Here is a 22,943-nt window from a genome sequence, read left to right as displayed (position 1 = left end):
TTTTTAATAAAAGATTTACAAAATAAAGAAAAAAATTACAGTACAGACAAGGAGCAATGGACACTAACAAATAAAATAGTATGTTTAGGTTGATTACAGTTATTTATGATCACAAATGAATATGGATAAATAGATAGATAGTTGAACCATGAAATAATCAATTTGTCCACACACATGCAAACTGGGAATAAGTGTAAAGGTTTTGTGAGAGTATGTAAACGAGGCAAAGGACAGACTGAGTGGAATAAAAGAATGTGCTCATCACATAATTAAACTAGATACTTGTTCTAGGATCCTTTTCAAAGTGAACATGATTGAAGTTAATTTCTGATCATGACAATGTTGGAATGTTAGCCTCATAGACCCTTGTCATTTACTAGGGAAAAACCTGTGAAGGTGTACCATCTTTAGAATTTCAAATCATTCAGTAGTGGGTAATTTTGTGTGCTTCCTGATCTTTTAGTTAGGAACAATTGCAGTTCACAATCATTCTGCATTAAAGATAAACTTGAGAGGAGATACTGTCTTCATAAGAATCGTTCTTTTTCTAAATAGCTGGTTCTTCACATAAATTGTATCGTATGATTTCAAATTATTTCCCAGGAAAATTAAAATAGACTTTCACGGTTTGACATGAATAATAGGTTTAAGAATGCAAAGTACAATTCAAAAGCCAGAATTCATTGATAACCATGTAGGGGCCATGCACTATTCCTTCCTCAGTTTCATTCAACTAAAAATATCACAGTGATAATATTTTATTCACTGTGGAGGTGAGTAAACTGAGGTTCATAAAAGATAAGTGACATGTTCCAATTAAATTAAGCTTGTTTGCTTTCTACTTGAAATGTGTCCTTTAGTTTCATAAAGGAATCTTCAGTCAGTACCAACATGTTTTAAATACTCGGCTGTGCTTTCCTCATGTTTTAGTTGTTCTTACAAGCAGTGTATAATAAGGTGTTTATTCACAGATGGGGTATGATGAATGTTTCTGTTGCAAGTTGGTGAAAAGAGAGGTGATGATACCATATGGTATGAGAAAGTATATAACAGCAATTCAACCTGTCAAAACACATTTGGCAATGATAACAAAAAGTTATTAATTTCTTAACTTATGTTACTGAAATTAAAAGTTTATGCATCTTCTAAGTTGAACCAAAAAAATCCTGAAGGCATACAACAGATTCCTTAAAGTACTATATTTTCATGCATATTTTATCGACCATGTATTAACAGACTTTAAATAGTCATTGACCCTAGAAGTCAGGTACTTTTATGAATTGACACCCTATAGTCAGCTGGGAATCATTTTCCATTGTAATTATAAGCTGCTGTGAGGTTCCATTAAGTCTAGTTAGACCCACGGGACCCTATGCAGAAAAGAATGAAATACTGCCCAGTGCTGCCACCATTTGTGTGTCAGTTTGTTGTACTGTGGTAGCCTATGTGTTGTTGTAATGCTGGAAGCTATGTCACTTGAAGCAGGTATAGTAGATGTATTGATTTGTTGTTACTGTTTTATGGATCCTGAAATGCTACTAAGGCCACCATTTTCATCAATTACAATATAAAAGTTCAATAGGAAAGAAATACAAATTTCTGCTTATCTTGTCACTTAGTTTATCTATTAAAGGTTTCAAAATTTTAAAAGGTCATTAACAATAAACTTACTTAATCCAGCTGAGGTATATAGGAGGAAGTTTAAAGACTTCACCAAAAAGTAGAATAGAAAAGTAATGCATTCTTTTCCATGAATTTTTCCAGTCACCTGTGTCTTAGGTTGGTTTTGCTACAGAAAAAAAGCTAGTGATTTTATATATATGTATATATGTGTGTGTGTGTGTGTGTGTGTGTGTATGTGTGTGTGTGTATATATTGCTATCAAGAAAGTGGCAGACAGTTGTAGAAGTGAACAAGTTCAGTCTGAGTCCAGGCAGCTTCCATGTTAAGCTGAGTCTTCTCCTGACCCATGTAGTTCTGGGCTTTCTGGACCCAAGATCAACAGGAATACCACAGGCTGGTGACTACAGACAAGGATGAACACAAGCTCAGCAAGTCAGGTTTGCAACTGGAGAGGCAACTGAATCCAAAGCCAGTAAGTCAAATGGTAGGTCAGACAGAAGGCCATGGCCACGGATGACTACCAGGATGGGCAGGTTGTTGGCTTTAGTCCAAAGAACCAATGAGCCAGACACAGAATCCAGACATGACAAAAAACAAGCAGGCTTACCCACTGCGTCCATTAATATAGGAATTAAGCCACACCATTTGGGAGACTCCAGTTGCACCAGGGCTATGACTTAAGTAAGGGTCTTGAGTACCACCCTAACCTTATACAACTGATAGACTGCTCATACCACAATCCAGTATGCAGTTGACTACATTGTGTGAGTCATAGAATGGGGCAGTACTAGGTCTTAACTGCAAAGCACTAAGAATCTTGACCTAGCCAAGTTAACACAAAAGCTAACTATCATACATTGTATATTCCTTAAGGAATTTTCATAACCATATCGAATATGCTTCTATGTTTTATTCCTTACTTTATGATCTAGTATTGCATTTAGTGGAACATTAAAGCTAGTATGTAGGTTTTTTTGAAAACACATGTTTATTGATTAAGTTTAGGGTTTTTTCATGTGAGAAGTAGAAAAGTTTGATTTCTATTTTAAGGTTAAAAGGACTCCAGATATGCCTACTTTTTCAGTTCAGAATATGAAAATTCATAATATTTACTAAGCCCAAAATGACATAGACCAAGAAACTATCATTTGAACTGAACTATTGGATCTTACATGATTTAAAATTAGATTTAAAATCAGGGGTGTATCCTTTCACCATACCTATTTAATTTGTATGATGAATAAAATACTCTGAGAAACCAGGCTATATGAAGAACAATGTGACATCAGGATTAGAGGAAGACTCATTCATACCAATTCCATACCTATCTAAATGATTAACAGTGTGAGATCCATAATTAAAATGTTAAAACTCTGTGTTAGTTCTCAAATCTGTTTAATATTGTTATAGAGATGTCATGGCTTGAAAATGAAAATGATTCTAATACTTTCTAAATTACAGATTTTATTTGGTCCGTTCTATCTTACTCTCAGTACATTTAATATGAACAAAATGAAGCAATATAACTTTTTTCAAAATAAGATTTTGAGAGCAGTGTTTTAATAGCAATATGAGCCATATTTGGAATTTCATCCTCTGAATTGTTTATAATTCTTGTAACAGTATTATATGATTCATTTTAAGAGATTGTTTAACATCCTTAATATTAGTGATTTAAATATATGAACATAAAGAGGCATTATTCATATTTTATTCAGAACTGCAAAACATTTTAAATGCCTTTTATTTGTAATCTTCTTACCGTGGTAGGAAAAAGAGAACTGAATATAATAATTTAATCCCATGATAGTATAGTCCCGCTGATATCAACTATATTTGAAGGGAATATAAATACATCAAGAGCTACCTTAAGTGTAATCAATCTATTGAGCACTCCCAACACAGTGGGACATAAACACAAGACGTTTAGATTGTTTTCTAATTCTTACACTGCTAACTGTGCTATAGCAAATATCTCCTTCCCTTAGATAGCAGATATCCTGATTATATTTTACATAGGATTTATTAAAGATCTAATTCACAACATAAATTACATACCCCAGGAAAACACAGTTCTCTGTTGTCTACTGAGACTCCTGAATAGACAAGTAATACAATAAAAGCTATTTATTTTCTTCTTCATTCCAGGTTTCATATTTTCTATGAAATTCTGATCCTAAAAAGGCCTTCCCTTTACCTCTTCCTTTTCTAAAATACTGGGTTTTACTCAAGGTGGTAAAGCGAGAAAGCACTAAACAAGTTCTGAAGATGTATTTCTTTTTTTTTTTTTTAACATTTTATTAGGGGCTCATACAACTGTTATCCCAATCCATACACACATCAATTGTGTAAAGCGCATTTGTACATCGTTTCTCAAAACATTTTCTCTCCATTTAAACCCCCGACATTAGGTCCTCATTTTTCCCCTCCCTCCCCGCTCCCCGCTCCCGCATGAGCCCTTGATAGTTTATAAATGGGTATTTTGTCATATCTTGCCCTGTCCGACGTCTCCCTTCATCCACGTTTGGTTGTCTGTCCCCCAGAGAGGAGGTCACACACAGTTCCATGTAATCGGTTCCCTCTTTCCTACCCATTCTCCCTTTACCTTCCCTGTTTCGCCACTCACACCACTGGTCCTATAGGGCTCATCCGTCCTGGATTCCCTGTATTTTCAGTTCCTCTCTGTACCAGTGTACCTCCTCTGGTGTAGCCAGTCTTGCAAGATAGAATTCGAGTCATGGTAGTGGGAGCGGGGAGGAAACCCTTAGGAACTAGAGGAAGGTTGTATTTCTCATCATTGTTACATCGCACCCTGACTGGCTCATCTCCTCCCCGAGACCCCTCTGCAAGGGGATCTCCAGTGGCCTACTAATGTGCTTTGGATCTCCACTCTGCACTCCCCCCATCCTGAAGATGTATTTCAATCTAAGTTTCTACTGGCTCTTTTTAGAATGAAAATAATGATAATAATATAATAACCAAGCTCATTGCCAGCAAGTTGATACCAACTCTTAAGGAATCAACCTCATGAATATAGGTGACTGTTTGATCTTAGTTTTCTGCTTTGGAATCCTGTTGTTTGGGGAGAAATTGGGAAATCCACTCAACATATAGATATATGAATGTATGAAGAAAGAAAGAAAAATACTTTTTCTTGTGAAATTCACCCAAAGTTATCTTTGATTGAGTCTCACAATGACTCAAACTAAATTTAAGAAAAGGAAGATAATCTGTCTTCCTTAGGTAAGATTATTTTGTACCAAAATCCCCAAGTTCATTTAATTGACTGACTCATCATGACTCACAGGAGAGAACAGATTTGCACCATTGAGTTTCTGAGATGGTGAATCTTAACATGAGTTGTCAGCCTCTTCTTTGTCCCTCATCTTAATACCAAGGAAAATAAATTCAATCGCATATTGTGATGTATATAGGTTATGTTAGTTCTCCTACCCACTTTGAAACTTATGTTTTACTAAACAGCACCCTACAAATTAGAACTCACTCAATTGCTACTCTTCTGCCCCAAGTTACAGGGGGAAATAATTTCCCAACAATTTAAAAAAATCTCAAAATTTATAAATATTGAAGTTAATGATAACAAACAGTTCTTCCCAAGCCACCCATTTTCCTTTATCTATTGTGACAGTAACCTGCGGATAGGGATTGATCTGTTGTGACAATCATACTTATTTTCCTTGATCTGTTTCGACAATAGAAAGCAGAATGGCTTTCATCATGTCCTTTTAATATATATTCTGTACTTTCTAAATGCAGTATAAAGAAAAGTTTTATACAATTTAAAATCGATCTCTCAAAATGTTGCAGATATTTATTTTATATTGCTCAAAAAACTCTGTTTAATAACTCGTGAACTCAGACAAATAATAATCTAGGATTAACTTTTTAAAGTGTTTCTGTCCATATCAGTGTTCTATACTGATAGACTATCAGTCTTCTTTCCACATAAAAACTTTAATATATAGGTAAATACAGTGTTTTTAAGTGATATATATCTAGATATTCTCTGGAAAATATATGGTACTTTAAGGTAAGCGTCATGTATGCATGAAGCAGGATTTTACTAGCATATTAATGCAAAATAGAAATAAAATTATTGTCAATCTAGGCAAACACCCCTAAAAGTTGAGATTTTGATTTTAATGTTGACTATTACAGATGATTTTATGAAACTCATGTCTAAACACATTTTTTAATCTCAGATATCAGTAAGGATAGATTAATAAAATAATGGTTTTGCAAAATATACTTTACAAAGAAAATTATATATTTGTCTTGAAAACTGTATGTGCAAGATATTACTTCACTTTCTTTTTTTAAAAATCATTTTACTAGGGGCTTATACAACTCTTATCACAATCCATACATGCATCAATTGTGTAAAGCGCATTTGTACGTTCATTGCCCTCATCATTCTCAAAACATTTCCTCTCCGCTTAAGCCCCCGGCATTAGGTCCTCATTTTTCCCCTCCCTCCCCACTCCCCCCTCCCACATGAGCCCTTGATAATTTATAAATTGTTATTTTGTCATATCTTGCCCTGTCCGACGTCTCCCTTCACCCACTTTTCTGTTGTCCATCTCCCAGGGAGGAGGTCACATATAGTTCCTTGTAATTGGTTCCTTCTTTCCAACCCTCTACCCTCCCAGTATCACCACTCACACCACTGGTCCTGTAGGGCTCATCCACCCTGGATTCCCTGGATTTCCAGTTCCTATCTGTACCAGTGTACATCCTCTGGTCTAGCCAGAGTTGCAAGGTCGAATTCGAGTCATGGTAGTGGAAGCGGGGAGAAAACATTTAGGAACTAGAGGAAAGTTGTATTTTTCATCGTTGCTACATTGCACCCTGACTGGCTCATCTCCTCCCTGAGACCCCTCCCGAAGGGGATCTCCAGTGGCCTACTAATGGGCTTTGGGTCTGCACTCCGCACTCCCCCCCCCATCATTCACTATGGTAAGATTTTTTGTTCTGATGATGCCTTACACCTGATCCCTTCGACACCTCGTGGTTGCATAGGCCGGTGTGCTTCTTCCATGTGGGCTTTGTTGTCACTTTCAATAAATGGCCATTTATACATTGCAAATACTCTAGATAAGCTTCTGTTAACATTGGTGAATGACATTTAAGGCCTTTATATCCATGTGTTTATAAAATATTTAACCACGTAGTGAAATTGTTGTAGTCTTACGACTTCAAGAGAGATTTTGTTGAAATGGACTTTTATTGGTACTTCCCAATGAAAATTACTCAGCTTCAAGAACTAGTTATGCTTTTGGAATTTAAAAAATGATTCATGAATAAACCTAACATTGATATGGTGGTATATTCCTCATCACTTTAATTTGGATTTGGTAGGGAATTTTTTATGCTAGTTGAATATCCAAGAAATGATGAGAGTTATTGACCTATTATCTTATTGCCTTTTAGTAAGTCAATTCCAACTCATATAAACACAACAGAACACATTAGAATTGCCCATGTGGGTTTCTGAGACGGTAGATCATACAATAGCAAGAAGTCTCATCTTTTTTTCTAGGAAGCAGTCGTGGTTTTGAACTGCTGATCTTGAAGTTTTCTGTCCAATGCATAACTGACTACGCAAACAGGGCTTTTTTTCAACAGTATATAGGTACCCATTAGTAATCTTCAAGTATTGTGCATTATTTTTGTCCATATAGAGGTAAATTCAGTGGATGATTATAGTATAAAACTCTGTTTTGAATATGGACCCTGAAATCTTACATCTGAGAGACAAAAGTATAAATGCTTTATTACTAGCACAAAGCACAGGCTATGCCCCTGTAAAGCAAACAAACGAAAAACAAGCAGCCATATGACAGAGAGGCTTAAACTCTGTCATCTGCGTCTATAAACAGCTGGTTACGAGCTGATACAGTGGCTCCACATCAATAACAGCTTCATTTTCTAGACTTAAGTCTCGAATGTTACCTTTTGTAGTCAATGGGAAGGATAATTATGGGAAACCAATTCTAATATTTTAAATGACAAGACCCATAAATGTCACAATTCGTATATCCTCACACCCTTGATGCCGCCCACTAACAACACATAGGTACAGCTAACCGAAGTGAATCTGGAAATGCTTGGTTTTTGACTGACGATACCGACTGATCCTGCCATTGACAACAAAAACAAAGTTTCAGTCTTCTATTTATTTTTGTTATTTCATATTAAACACAAAATATGTCACTCTAGCAGTTTTTGTACATCATTTTTCAAATGTATCCCGATATCTAACCTTTGTTACTTTCCTTCTTCACATGGTACTATTCAAAATCATTCCAATTGTGAATTTGGCATCGGTATTAAATTTGCTGGTAAAATGATAATATATGTAAGATAATAAATATCATGTTTTATAAGATTTTAAAATATTGATATAAAACTTTGTCATAAGTAGAAATTGTCTTCCTAAGCATGGTTCCAAAAAGTAGAAGATTGTCTTCCTAAGCATGGTTCAAAAATTCTAAAATAACGTACGTCATCAGAAATTCTTCTGTATATGTTAAAAGTCTATGGTACTACAGTATTTAAATATCTCTTAGGATTCCAATTTCAGGCTTAGAACTCTATTTTCATGTCCAATAGAATTTCTGTGAAGATGGTAATGTTCTATGAATATTCAGTAGGGCAGCTATTTGTTGTGAGAATCTTTTAAACACTTGGAATAAGCCTCGTGTCTTATTTTAATAGCTACATGTAGCTAACAGGTCATGGTATTCAAGATCATAGTTCCAATCACTTTCTTCTTTATATATGAACATATATGGCCACATCTTTACTCCATTGTATTACTCCTGAAAACCTTAAAATGAAATTAATTAGCCGCTATTTTTATATTTGATGTCTCATTCTTTACTATTATTTATTAAGCACTTGATATGTGTCAGGTACAGTTCTGAGAACTTCATACACAACAATTTTTTCATTACCACAAGAAAGATATATTAGAATTATCCACATTTTATAATTATGTAAGCTGACACAACTGCAGATTAATCATATCAAGTGCTATTAAGTGGTTGAATCAGGAAATCTGAGGCAATCTGGCTTCAAATTCCTGGTTCTCATTCCATTTTTTTACCACTTCATTTGTGAAAGTGATGTTTTGTTTTGTTTTGTTTTTTACCAGTAATTCTTTTTAGGCAAAATGCATAATGTTTGGGACCTTTCTAAGAACATGTATATGACTAATGTAAAATACCAATTAGTAATAACTCTGTATTCTCAGAGGCAAAAAGAAACAGGGTATGAGGTGTTTCTGTCATCACCGCCTGCCCCCAGTCCTATCACAGTTATCTGAGTGGGAACTCAAAATGTTCTCTAACCTGTTACTAATGGGACACTGGAAAAAAATGGGACACAGAATAATAAAATAAATTATAAAATATAATACACACTAACACAGTTTTAAAGTAGTCAAGAGTGATTATTTTCAAACTATTATAATATTCAAATTCCACTCAGGTTTGTAATTTAAGAGTTAAAATTACTTAGAAGCCTACTGTCCATAATTAAGTAATCTTACCTGCTAATATTACAGAGTACCTTATGAGACATGAAATCTGTCATTTTAAGTATACCCCCAAGCCTATTCCAAATTGCTCATAAGATTTCTCATTCTCTAGAGAAATACGATCTCTAAGAAATAAATGTCTCTGTCAAGTCACAAGTAATATGAGCACATGATGAAAAAAGAAACTGGTATTTTTGAGTCTCATAAGGAATATCTCAATATTGTAAAACTGATTTTTTCCCTTCTTATTTAAGGAATTATATGATGACTTTAGGATTTACCTTTTGGATATAATGGAAAAGATGTTATACCTTTTAGGAAGATGGGGGACAGAGGCCTTTGGGGACCAGGATAGTATTTTTCATATGAAATTCTTTGTCATAAAATGCTAATGTTGGTGTTCTTGTCTTTATGTCTATGCATTCTTTAGCTATGAGGATAACAGACCCTTCATCAAGTAAGAATGACCTGAATGGCTGATAAATTCCATTTATCAGTGTGGTCCCATGAACCAGCTGTCAGATCAGTACTGAAAAGTCATTAGAGCTTCTGTCATTCACATTGAGGCAGAAGAGCAAACTGTGCAGGAAAAGACTCAGGCGTACAATGTTTATGCAGAATAAATGTGCACCAGGTGTATTGCCAACAAATTCTGCATCACCTCTTTTAATTGGCTACCACCTGAATTCAATGCAACAGTAATAGCAATTCCATGTGGTACAGACTTGTTTGGCTTTGAATAGATTTCCCCTTTTCATTGTGATGTATTTCTCTGTACTGCATATGTCCGCATTCCTGTTGTTTGTTGGGGCATCATTCATTTAAAATTATTTCGTGATGTAGTGGCATATCTTTAAAATGATCTTATGTGTTTCAAACTATCCGATAGCAATCAGTGTTAATGAATTGTTAAATTAAAGCAAAAGGAAAAAAATGCCTTCATCAAAAATTAAATCATACATATAAAAAATTATCCCTTTCAAATGTGACATCTGTCAATCGACCAGTGACCTAGTTTTTATGACTATCTCTTTTAAATTTCTGAATCTAATAAAAATAAGCATATGTGCTAATATTTGGCCTTCCTTCGATGTGCATTTTCAAAGTGCACGTCCTGCAACTAAGAGCAAAGACCGGCAACCGAAGGGTGCCTTTCAGTTTGTTCTTCTGGTGAAGAGTCCTTTGTTTTCATCTGATGAAACGCCATTTCACTTACTTCTTCATGCTTTTGCTTATTTATGTTTTTAGGATTGGTGCTCATTGCAGCGCTTTGTAGCTTAAGATCCCATGGCTCCATCATGCATTATCTGGTGAATAACAGCTGACATGGATATTTTATCCCACCATTTTACTTCCAAGCGAAATAGCAATTTTGCCTTGATTTAATGGCATTTTTTCCCATTTTTCCTTTTTCCAATGTCTGTCAGAAGATGATTGCTTTGCCTTGGAAGTCCTTATTTCTCTGAATATGTAGCACAAAATATGAATATTTAGGATATTTCCTAATTCATATAAGTAAACATACTGCCTACAGACTCCACTGAGGATTCTTTATTCAAGAATGATAAAGCTTTATATTTAACAAAATAAATGTAGTGAGTACTTGGACTTCAAAGATAGTCTAATGATTGTAAGATAAAAAACTAACTAATTGAGGTAAATTCTAATAAGACTTTAGAAATTTACTACTTCGGGACTTTGACTTACATTAGATGATTTCCCCCCTTTAATTTGCAGTTTCAATTCCCATGAATCTGTCTTTGTTAGAAAATGTAAGCAGAGGGTAACAGATCCTGAAACGACATTAGTTCTTTGTTCAGGGAAGGCGGTCTGGGCAAGGAGTGCATAGAGATCTAAGATGGTCTATTCATATTCTTCCATTTAACTTCAGAGGACTTGGGAAGGATTCCAGATTCATTCATTGGATTCCCATTTAGTGAATGAATCTATTTTATATTATAATAAATAAATAACACACAATAAAAAATCCTTTGGACTTGTGTGACCTGTTTATTCCTATTGTAAATATCAGTTGGGAGGAAATGAAGAGAACGGAATGAAAGTGAAAATCCGTTTCCCTTCCAGACCGCTTACTCATACCACCCCATCACCATTCCAGCTTCATTTTCTCTTTTGAGTTTACCTTCAAAAAGAGATGAAGAGGCCCTGGACCTAGAAACCTCTTCTCAGCAGAATTTCCAAGTACCTGACTTCCAGAATATAGTTTAATGACACTTCTAACATTAAAATGCTGAAAGTAGATATTGATGCGAGGCGATGGTTTTGCACCCACCCACTGTACCTCAGATTTGTTCTACTTCACTATAGAATAAGATTATTAGAACCTTTAAAAATTTATACATAGATTTCTAATATTTGTTCCTTCTGATGTATGTTTTTATTAGTAAGTTAGTTACGTTTTTCCACACTGGTATGGAAAAATAGAAAATTTGGAAAAATGGGCTAAAAATACATCAGATTAAGCACAAGGGAGATTTTCCAATCAAATGTGTTTTATCATACATTGAAACCATTGGAGACAAACCTAGCTATACAGACATTTTTTTCCTTGCCATTCATGGTAATAACATCTCCATATCATTTGCATATGTGCTTATGTGATGCAAATACAGTAATAATTTATGGTACAATTTGCTTTAGCTTATATAGATTTCTGTGCCCATACCATTTCATTCACACCTATCTCCTCAAGCTTGAAAATGTGTAGTCCCCATTAAATTCTTAAAGTACTTACACCACTGTCTTGCATCTTCTGTCAATATAACTTACCACAACATTTTTTACAGTGTCAATATTGTTGATTGATAAACTTGTATTGATAAAGATCCAGTATCTGACAACTCTTAAATTTTTCTTCTCTTTACAGATCATGGGTTATAGGTGCAATAGCTCTTCTCTGCCTCTTAGGACTGACCTGGGCCTTTGGACTCATGTATATTAATGAAAGCACAGTCATCATGGCGTATCTCTTCACCATTTTCAATTCTCTACAGGGAATGTTTATATTCATTTTCCATTGTGTCCTACAGAAGAAGGTAAGCTAGACTTCTATAAGCAAGAAAAAATGGCATACATATCATCAGAGTAAAACAAACATAGTCTAACATATCACTCCTGGTATGTTTGTTCCTATGACAATGGTATTGCTATTTCTAATAATAGTCAAGGAAAACACAAACATAAGTAGCAGCATAAGCATTGATGATTGGATTTAACAGGACAATCTAAAGCAGAATATTTTATGATGTGGACAACACACAAGAATCATTTTCTTCTAGGTTTGACCTTATAATGTTCTTTTTCAGCTTTGGTCTTCAACATATGAATTGAAAATTGTGTTTTAATTCTTTTTCAAGACGTTATGGAATCTCTGGATATACCTGTCAGAACATAGAGTACAAACACAAACACAAACATATGAGTTTTAAATAAATGGTGGGAAAATTCCATTATCTTTTAATTCTATTTTTCCATGCACTTTTTGAAGACCCATCATATGAATATTTAAATACTTACAGATAAAATAGTATAAATTAATAATTTTAATGAATTATGGACTATCTAGTAATGGTCTCTACAGTAAACAGCATAAAAGTGGACATATCTGGCTTCTCTATTACAGAGGCAGTGGTCAGACAAGCTTCCATGATCTATTATGTTTAACTTATTTTACTCCACACCTGCAGTGGGCTCAATAATTCATTGCAAAGGCTATATAGAACTTAAAGACAATCCTCACAATTAAGGGAGTTTAGTAGGGAAGTTTGGGCTTAATATAGAAGCGGTTGTGAGGATGGTGCAAGACTGGGCATTGCGTCATTCCGTTGTGCTTCCTCTGATCAAGATGACGTCTAACAACAACATTAGAGAAGTTAGTGAGGGTAAGTCAGGATCAGGAAACAGGAAGGACACAGGCGTTCATTCAGAGCAACACCTCTCCTGAGCCAGTCGCCAAGTCTTTCTCCAGTCCTTGGCCTTTCAGCCACATGGTCCTTTGGCCTTCCCCTCCTTGGGCCAGGAAGCAACTTGACAGTCCACCTCAGTCTCATAGTGTCCCATGGTGTCAGTACTGCTTTTGACCACAATCTCGAATGCATCCAGTACCAGCGCCCTCTCACTATTTGACAGAAGTTGGGGGAGTCCTCTTTAAGAACCAACCTTTACTAAGTAGCCTTAAAGATGCTCCCAAGGAAACAGGGTGGGACTTGGTTCGCATCTTCTGCTAAGGTCAGGATTGAACTCCACCCCTCGCTGCTTTCCAATTAATGCCGACTCAAAGTGACCTTCTGTAGGTTTCCAAGATTGCAATTGTTTAGGGTAGTGGAAAGCCCAGTCTTTCTCCTGAGGAGCTGCTGGGGGTTTTGAGCTGCAGGCCAGGAGGATAGCAGCCCAATATGTAACCACTATACCACCAGGGCTCCTGATCCCACCCATGTAGGGTGGTTATGAGTCAGCATCAACTTGATGATAATGAGTTTGGTTTGGTTTGGTTCATGCAGAATGCAATAGGAAGTGGATTACTGCAGAGGCAGTAAGGTTAAAATTGAATCCCTTATCATTTGGGGTCCCTTTTGTTCTATTTCAAATTTGTTCTAGTTTTTTGGTATTGTGTGCTTTCTTTTTAATTGAGGTTTTCATCTGCCCTGGTTATTGCTGCTAGAGTGGTTTTTGTTTTTGTTTTAATTTTTGTCCAGTGTATGAAATCCAAGTTAGGTAAATGTATTGAGACAGTAACGGAATTAATGGTTCCTTACCAGTTTAACAGGGGAGGTTGGGAGGAAATAGAAAACTAAGAACAATGAGTACAGAATGAAGACCATGTTCTAAAATTGATTGTGGTGAAGCTTGACTGTGAAACTCTTCTTAACGCGAATGAGCTATTGACTAGTATGAGAGGCAAATTATCTGCCATTAAAACCATTAACAAAAATAAGCAAAGAAAATGGAATCATAACCACAAGTATAGATACAGAATTATAATATGTTGCATAAGGAATTAGGGCTAGAAGGGCTATAATAATTGACTATATTTCATTATCTATATTTATAAACTTTAAAAATATTTATAATATCAAAATTAGATATTGTTTAAATATTTGCTTGGGTCTACTTTAATTTTTTTTTACATCTATAGGGAAATACAACATGGTTTATTTAAAACTTTATTTTGGCAATGAAATACTTACATTGCAATAAAACATTCCTAGATAGATTTTCCTGTTTTATACTTTTTTACAACATGCTACATAAAGCTCTGATTACTTAATCCACGAAACCAGATTACCTGGATTCAAATCCAAGTTCTATTACTTAAAAGCATATGTGACTGGATGTTAGTTAGCTAACTTCTTCATATCACAGTTTCCTCATGTGTCATATGGATGATGGAAAGACTTAGTAATTCTCTCACAGTTATTTTGAAAATTATTTAAATTGACATGTATTACATTCTAAGAATAATCTGAGAACAGAGTAAGAGTTTATAAATTTTAGTTTTTAATTTCATTCTTCATTGCTCATTTCATAAAAATAGCCTTTATTTGTTATTTTATTTTATTTTTTTCTTTTTATAAATTTTGGCCTCTATTCTCTCCACTTATACATTGCTCAAAACAAGCATTTGAAATGTGCTAGAATTTTGGTATCCTACGACATGGGTCCATGTTAACTACTGAGGGCTATTTAACCTTCTCATATATATGGTGCCATTGGCATATGGTACATGGAATAAATCTTAATCATCTTTTCATATTCCACAATGAATAGCTTTCTATGTGGTGAGCATACAATAAGTAAGCTCTACATTTAAATAAAGAACAGGACCCAGGAGAGAGTAAAAAGACTTCTTAAGTGTCCAGTGTTTTCTTTTGGAAGCGAGGCATGTCTTAGATCGTCACGATCAGCATAAATGTTAACAAATTTTGACTCCGAAGCTAAAATTTTCTTTTATTCCAATAAGGTGTGGGTTTTAATATATTTCATTAGGCTAATAAAAATAATAAATTGTAGAACTGTAGTTTTATAACTTTTTAATGAACTATTAAAAGAAATATGTCTGGAAATTAAGTGACAAAATATGAAAACTATTCCTAAGAAACATCAAAACCTATCATTTTTCTTAGGAAAATTGGGTAAAGTACAAATGGTACAAATGTCTATTTCTAGACTTTCTGCTTTGAGAGAATAAGTGAGGTCAGAAACAGATATCTACTTACTAAGATAAGTCATATGTTATTCGGTTTCAATTTTAGTTGGTGGTAGTTACCTGAAATATTTTTACTTGACCACAGCTATAGGAAGCATACAGCCCGTTGTCTAGATGACAGAAAAGATGCATTAGAATGGAAGCAATTTCATTGAATTGATTAGAACTGACCTTAGAAAGACATTATATTAAAATGCATAAATGCTCCTATATATTTAGCCTATACATTACATAATTGTGACAGCTGAAAATCACCTCATTGTGATGACTTCACTTATAGGATTTATATATTTTTTTCATTTGTGGTCTAAATAATAAGGATGTTCTATAAATGGACATTGTCTACTGTAGCTACCACCAACTCAGCAAATTCACCTTGAGTGCTAATATCCAGCAGACCGTCTGGCAAAGAGAAGGTTTCATGCAAAAGGTCTAGAAGCGGTCCATGTCTCTCTCTCTCACACACACACACACACACACACACACACACACGCACTATCATCTAGGACTCACTTAATAGCACTACCTAAGTGTAAAAGGAAACTAAGAAAGATGGTTTTGTTTTGTTTTAACCCATAAGGAAAAACAGAGTGTTTAAAACACCTAGCATTCTGTCACATGTGATGACGTTAAAGAATGGGAGACATATAAATGTTGGATGAGGATGGAGCTAAAAGACAGGGATTTAGAGGAGAAGAAAGAGAATCAAGATTAATGATACAAGAAAGGCCAAGAAGTAGATAGTGATCAGCACCATCAATACTTCAAAGATTCCAGGGATACTGAGCAATTGGGGATAATATCTTAAATTAGCTGTAGATAAAACAAAGCTATAGCTGATGTAGAACAAAAATATGCATCAAAAGATGGGAGTATAATCAGGAAAAGGTAACATTTACTCATGAAAAGAAGGGAATATGTATCATCCTAAATTTCAAGAACATCTTGAAGTAAGTTTTATTTGCAGTGTTTTCCCTAGAAAGTGACACAGCAATTTTGCCCTAAAGTTTTAAAATTTTAAAGTAAATATATTAGAAAACACTTTCTCAAACCATATACATTAATTATTGTGGCCACATATATTTTTTCACTTTTGTTGTTGTTAGGTGCCATCGAGTTGGTTCGGACCCATAGCAACCCAATGAACAAAAGAAGGAAACACTGCCAGGGCCTACACCAGTCCCACAAGTGTTCCTGTGCATGAGCCCTTTGTTAAGGCCCCTGTGTCAATCCATCAGGTTGAGGGCCTTCCGCTTTTTCGCTGCCCCTCCACTTTACCAAACTTCTGGTCTTCTCCTCAAATGCATCACTGTCAAGTCCATTTCCTAGAGTCCTGTAGCACAGGGTAGAACCGTCCCTGTGGGCTCTGACAGTGTAAGGCTTTAAAGGTTCACAGCTCAGTGCAGGACCCACTGTTCCCCGAGGTTCCTTGGTTTGGGTTTGGTTCTTAAATGGGTGATACCTGTGAAAACAACACATGGGGCAGACGTCCAGCACACTTGTGTCAAAGCTTTAATAATTTGGGGAGATGACTCCTTGACTTTTGTTTCAAATGTTATTTGACTTCAAAACTTTCAACACTCACTCACTCACTCACTCACTCACTGAGTGTCATCCAGCAGATACTGACTAAAAAGACTAATCGTGGCCCTACAGGAGAGTCGAACTGCTCCTGTGGGTTTCCAGGAGAGGAACATTTTTCAGGTGTGGAAAGCCTTGCCTCTCTTGAGGAGCTGCTGGTGGTCGCCAACCGTCAATCCCGTGGATCGATCGCACGAGTTCACCACTATGCCCGCAGGGCTCCTCTAACATAGTAAGGAGACTGTCTTTCTGAGAGCACTTGGCTGCAGTCATCCACTGATTGCAAAGCCCATGCAGCATGAATGGGCACCCTAGTGTCAATGCTTCTGTTTCTCATTGTTGGTTTTTTAAAACTTACCCTTTTATAGTTAAGTTAAATTTCAAAATATATTTATAAACATCACAAAGCTAAATTTTGTTGTTCATTTGAACAGAGGTCAACAAGCTGTCAATTATGGCCCATGTTTGGCCAGTCACCTTCATTTGGCCAGCCTGCAAGCCAAGAATCGTTGTTGGATTTCTGAGTATTTACGTTTTAAGTTGAAAATTAGTATCGCTATAAAAATGTTGGTAGTGCTTCTTGGAATAGGAAGCCTAAAATTTTTACTTTCTTGTTCTATATGAAAATGTCTTCCAAACATGATTTAGAACTTTACTTTTATGATTTATAAGAGCAAATAGTATCTATACTAATCTTTCATTCTCTTTCTGAATATTTAAAAATTTGGTAGCACTTTTATTTGGTGTGAGGAACATCAGAGAATATAGAAAACATGGGATGGTTATTTCATTTCCAAAAAAGCTCAGGATGTTTTCTTTGAAATTTCAGAAATAGTATTGGGATTATTTTGTAGGTCATGTGATTGATTTCAACAATGCACCGCATAAATTGCCATTAATTGAAAATGACTCAATGGCAATTACTACTACCAACAATGTGTAGGTACATATTGTTAGATTAGAGAAATAGAGAAAGTATTCTATGCTTTAGTTTCTAGGAATTTATTAGATTCTTTATTGATATATTTAACTCATAATAAAATCATACTTTGTGTTTTCAATCATTTTCTGAGTATCCAACTTTCATGACTGTCAGTAATTTTTCTTCTGAAAAGCAAAACAATACAACTCTCAATCTTAGGGTCCATTTTGACTCACAGTGACCCTACAGGGCAGGGCTGAGACTAAACCTCTGTGGGAATGGAAAGCCTCATTTTTCTCCTGTGGAGAACCTGGGGGTTTCAAACTGCTGACCTTATGGTTAGGAACTCAAAGTGTGACCACTACACTACCAGGGCTCTACTAATGACATTGAATTGTTTACTCTTTAATTTGTCATGGAACCAGGTTTTGATATACTCTCAGTGTTTTATGATTTTAATGGTTTATTATTATATTATTAGAGTATAAATGAAATGTTATATTGGTAAATATATTCTCTTCATTAGTCTAGAAAAGCATCTCTGTGAGCTAATAAGATCCTCTTATCTAATTAGGGGTAATTAAGATTGAGTATCATGATGTCATATAGAAAGTTTACATAAACAAAAGATGAAGTAGTTGAATAACTTTTATGGTAATCTTAGGAAAAATGTATCGTGGATATGGTCCATTATATTTTGCTTTCTTCTTTTTAAAGCACATGCTTTCCATTTCAAATCCAATCACAGCACAATAATGTCAACCTAGTGATTCAGTAAGTAATAGAGTTAATGTGGGACTTGGCATCACCAAAGTTCTAGCTGTGTATAAAATCATTGCAGGATATTTATCCTTCCTTGAAACATGCAAATAACTCAGGCTGAATGCCTGGAAGTTTCACATTCTAGCCTTGGTGATAGGATGGGATATATTTTTATTTCTTTTCTGTCTGTCTCTTCTCTCTCTTATTCTTTCACTGTTTGGTTTTTCTCTCATATCAACTAATAAACTTGTTCATATTAAACTTCATTAAAAAATAATGTCTTCCACAAAGAGAAATACTGTCTGTTGAGTGTATTAAGGAAGAAAAGATGAGAGATAGAGGAAGGGGATGCTCAAAGCTTTGCTGCTTAAAGAATTCAAGCAAATTATTAAGGAATAAATTATAGTATTCATCTTTGGGTAGGGATTATTATAAGCCTTTTCAAATGCTATCTATAACGTTTATTGTTATCCTTTTCAGATAAAGAGAAAACATCATTAATGTTTATGTTGTCTATTAGGTGATCTTATTCTCTGAGCCTTTGTTTCTAGAGTAGAAAAAGATACAGATTAGCATGTGGTACTCATCATCTTCTGGCTTGTGCACACTGGCCTCTACACCTAAATGCCCTTGCCTCGCTCATCCTTTAGCCATTATTCCAACAGCATCTTTTAAATTTACTAACTCCAAACTATTTTATGAAGATTTGTTCTGATTTTTTTCTTCTCATATAAGCTTTTTTTGTTCACCTTAACTCCCATAGGTGTTTCACATCCATGCCGGTGTGAACCCAATCCAAATCAACAAATATGAAGACCTCTATAAAACATGAATTCTATTTCATTCTGTGTCTAACTTTGACAAATAAACTCTACAATATTAAGTTTATATAATAATGTTACTACATTATTTATATTATTTTTGTTCTTCATTCTAAGTAACTGTTCAAAAATGAATATACTTACAGAACTGTTTTAAATGAAATTACATAAAATATGTTGTCCAAAATTATGGAATATCTTATTATCATAAATCATATATTCATGTGAAATCATATATATTTAAATATTTAAGGATAATATACAGAGAGCTCTATATTATAATGTAATTCTATTGATGAGTAGTCCATCTGATATCCCTTCAGAAAGACAACATACTTAGTAGAATCACTGATTAATTTCTTTTATCTCATTTGATCAAATAATAATATAAAAGAGTTGAATATGATAAATTTCCCATTAAACATTTAAAATATGTATTTGTTTAGAGAACATCAACTAAAATAATTTTATATGACTTTCTCTTTAGGTTTCTAGTACAACCAGAATACACATTTAATGAATGACTCCATAAAGAATATAAATCATATTTATTTTTGATTATTGAAAAGATCTCTTTTGAGGTCACAGGTTAGGAATAATGCTGGAAGGTGGACCCTCGGGTTGGAAGATACTAAGACTGTGACTAAGGGAAATCTTCCTCCTCCAAGTAGAGTCAACCTTAATAACATGGTCTATTTTTTTAATCATTTTATTAGGGGCTCATGCAATTCTTATCACAATCCATGCATACATCAATTGTGTAAAGCACGTTTGTACATTCATTGCCCTCATCGTTCTCCAAACATTTGCTCTCTACTTAAGCCCTTGGCATCAGGTCCTCAATTTTCCCCTCCCTCCCCATTCCCCCCTCACTCATGAATCCTTGATAATTTATAAATTATTGTTTTGTCATATCTTGCCCTGTCCTATGTCTCCCTTAACCCACTTTTCTGTTGTCCGTCCCACAGGGAAGAGGTCACATGTAGATCCTTGTAATCGGTTCCCCCTTTCAAACCCACCCTCCCCCTTCCCTCCCAGTATCGCCACTCACACCACTGGTCCTGAAGGGATCATTTGTCCTGGATTCCCTGTGTTTCCAGTTCCTATCTGTACCAGTGTATATCCTCTAGTATAGCCAGACTTGCAAGGTCGAATTCGAGTCAAAGATGGTGTGGGGAGGAGGAAGCATTTAGGAACTAGAGGAAAGTTGTATTTTTCATCGTTGCTACATCGCAAATAAATAAATAAATAGAATGGTCTCCATACAACTTTCTGGATGTTTATTTCCTAATTTGGTAGTACTCAAAAACTAAAGGAAACAACTGGAAACATGCATTAATAACTGAAACATGGACTATATGAAGTATTGGTATAAGACCATTGTAAGTAAAACATGATATGTAACACATGATGGTTGATGTCTTAGGCATTAGTGAACTGAAATGGACTGGTACTGGTCATTTTAAATCAGATCATCTGTGTCTGGAGTGACACATAGAGAAGAATGGCATCACATTCATCATTAAAAAGTACATACCATATTTCCAGAGGTATGATGCTATAAAGGATAGGATAATATTCATATGTCTATAAGGAAGAGCAGTTAATACTTCTATGCTTCAAATTTATGAACAAACCACCAATGAAAAAATGAAGAACTTTAAAATTTTTACCTACTTCTGTAGTCTGAGGTTGATCAAACATGCAATTAAGAGACATCAATTAAAAAAGAGAAAGAGAGACATCAGTAAATACTGGTGTTGATATGTTAAAGTTGGAAACAAAAAATGGATGATATAGGCTTGATGGAAATGATGCCAGAAATCAAAGATAGCATGTTGTAATTCTTTCTAACCAACAACCTACACATTGCAAATGCTATTTGACTGTGACTGGATCTAATGCACAGGAATCAAATCAGTGGAAATAGTTGATGGATAACTTAAATATGAAAACTGAGGACAAAGTTGGGGGAGAATTATGGAACAGATGATCAATTACTCACATGCAAGTCCAAGTTAAAGCTGAAGAGAATTAAAACAAGTACATGGGAATCAAAGTATGACTTTTAGTGTATCACAAGTGAACTTAGAAACTATCTTAAAGATAAAGTTAATGCATTGAGTACTAATGACCGAAGACAAGTTGTGGATGTTATCAAAGAAACCATACATAAATAAACCCAAAGATCATCAGCAAAACTGGGATGAAGAAAAAAAAAGATTAAAGTGGATATCAGAATAGATTCAGAAACTTTGTCTTGAGTGCCCAGTAATTAAAGTAAATGGAAGAAGTGTTGAAATAAAGGAATTATTAGAAAAAATTAAGAGTGGATAAGGAAGACAGTAAAATATTGTTAATGAAATGTGCAATACATGGAGTTAGAAAGCTAAAAGAAAAGACATAATAGACATTTCTCAAGCTTGAAAAATTGAACAAGAAATCCAAGCCTTGTGGTGCAATGCCAATGACTTTTGTGGGCAAGATATTGAATGTTGGAGAAAGCATTTCCTATCCCCGCCACCTTGAGAGAAAGAAAGAAGGGGAAGAGCTATGGAAGGATTACACATAGTTACTGTATCAAAAGGATCAGTCAACATTCAACCTTTTTAGAAGGTAGCATGTGATGAAGAATCTAAATGTTTCAGCAAAAAGATGCAGAACAGGTAGTGCCTCCTTATCTATATCAAGAAATTTAAAGACAACTACCTAAGCAACACAGGGGGCAGGGGGAAGGTTGGGAAACAAAGAAGAATTTGAAATGTGGTGGCATTTGAAATGTGCTGGCAGAGACTCTGGAAAGTCCCAGGCATGGACTGCTGAAAGGATGGACCTATGTGTCTTGGAAGAAGTAAGGTCAAAGTACACCTTGGAGGCAAGGATGGCAAGACTTCATCTGACATACTTTGGGCATGTTGTCAGGAGAGACCATTCTCTGGAGATGGACATCATGTTTGGTAAAGTGGAGGGCCAGCAATAAAAAGACCCTAACAGAGATTGATTGACACTGTGGCTACAACAATGGGCTCAAATATAGGAACAATTGTGAAGATGGTGCTGGACCAGGCAGTACTTTGTTCTGTTGTGCGTATGGTTGCTATGAGTCAGAACCACCTAGATGGCAAATAACATGCACCTGGCCAATGGACTGGAAGAGATCACTATTCCTGCCCAATTCCAACAGAATTGTATGCGAGTGTATATATTCGATTGTGTGTAAGCTATGGGGAAGGAAACCCAAAACCTATTTGTTTTGTTTTTAAATCATTTTATGGGGGCTCCTACAACTATTATCACAATCCATAATCCATCCATTGTGTCAAGCACATTTGCACATGTGTTGCCATCATTATTCTCAAAACATTTGCTTTCTACTTGAGCCCTTGATATCAGCTCCTCTTTTTCCCCTCCCTCCCCGCTCCCTCATGATCCCTTGATAATTTATAA

General features: G+C 35.2%; 1 protein-coding gene across 1 annotated transcript in view; it reads left to right on the top strand.

Moving 5' to 3' along the window:
• The window catches only part of ADGRL3 (adhesion G protein-coupled receptor L3), a 251,646-nt gene that overhangs the window by 166,745 nt on the left and 61,958 nt on the right, over positions 1 to 22,943 (top strand). The window contains exons 14-15 of the mRNA XM_045284067.1: positions 9,615 to 9,641; positions 12,072 to 12,240. Of these exons, the coding sequence (XP_045140002.1) occupies positions 9,615 to 9,641; positions 12,072 to 12,240 (196 nt within the window). The remainder of the gene's footprint in view (positions 1 to 9,614; positions 9,642 to 12,071; positions 12,241 to 22,943) is intronic.

Source organism: Echinops telfairi, unplaced genomic scaffold (assembly GCF_000313985.2).
Source record: "Echinops telfairi isolate 266 unplaced genomic scaffold, ASM31398v2 ScPeMD7_7468;HRSCAF=8506_0, whole genome shotgun sequence".
Lineage (NCBI taxonomy): Eukaryota > Metazoa > Chordata > Mammalia > Afrosoricida > Tenrecidae > Echinops > Echinops telfairi.
This window is presented reverse-complemented; position numbering and strand designations above follow the sequence as displayed.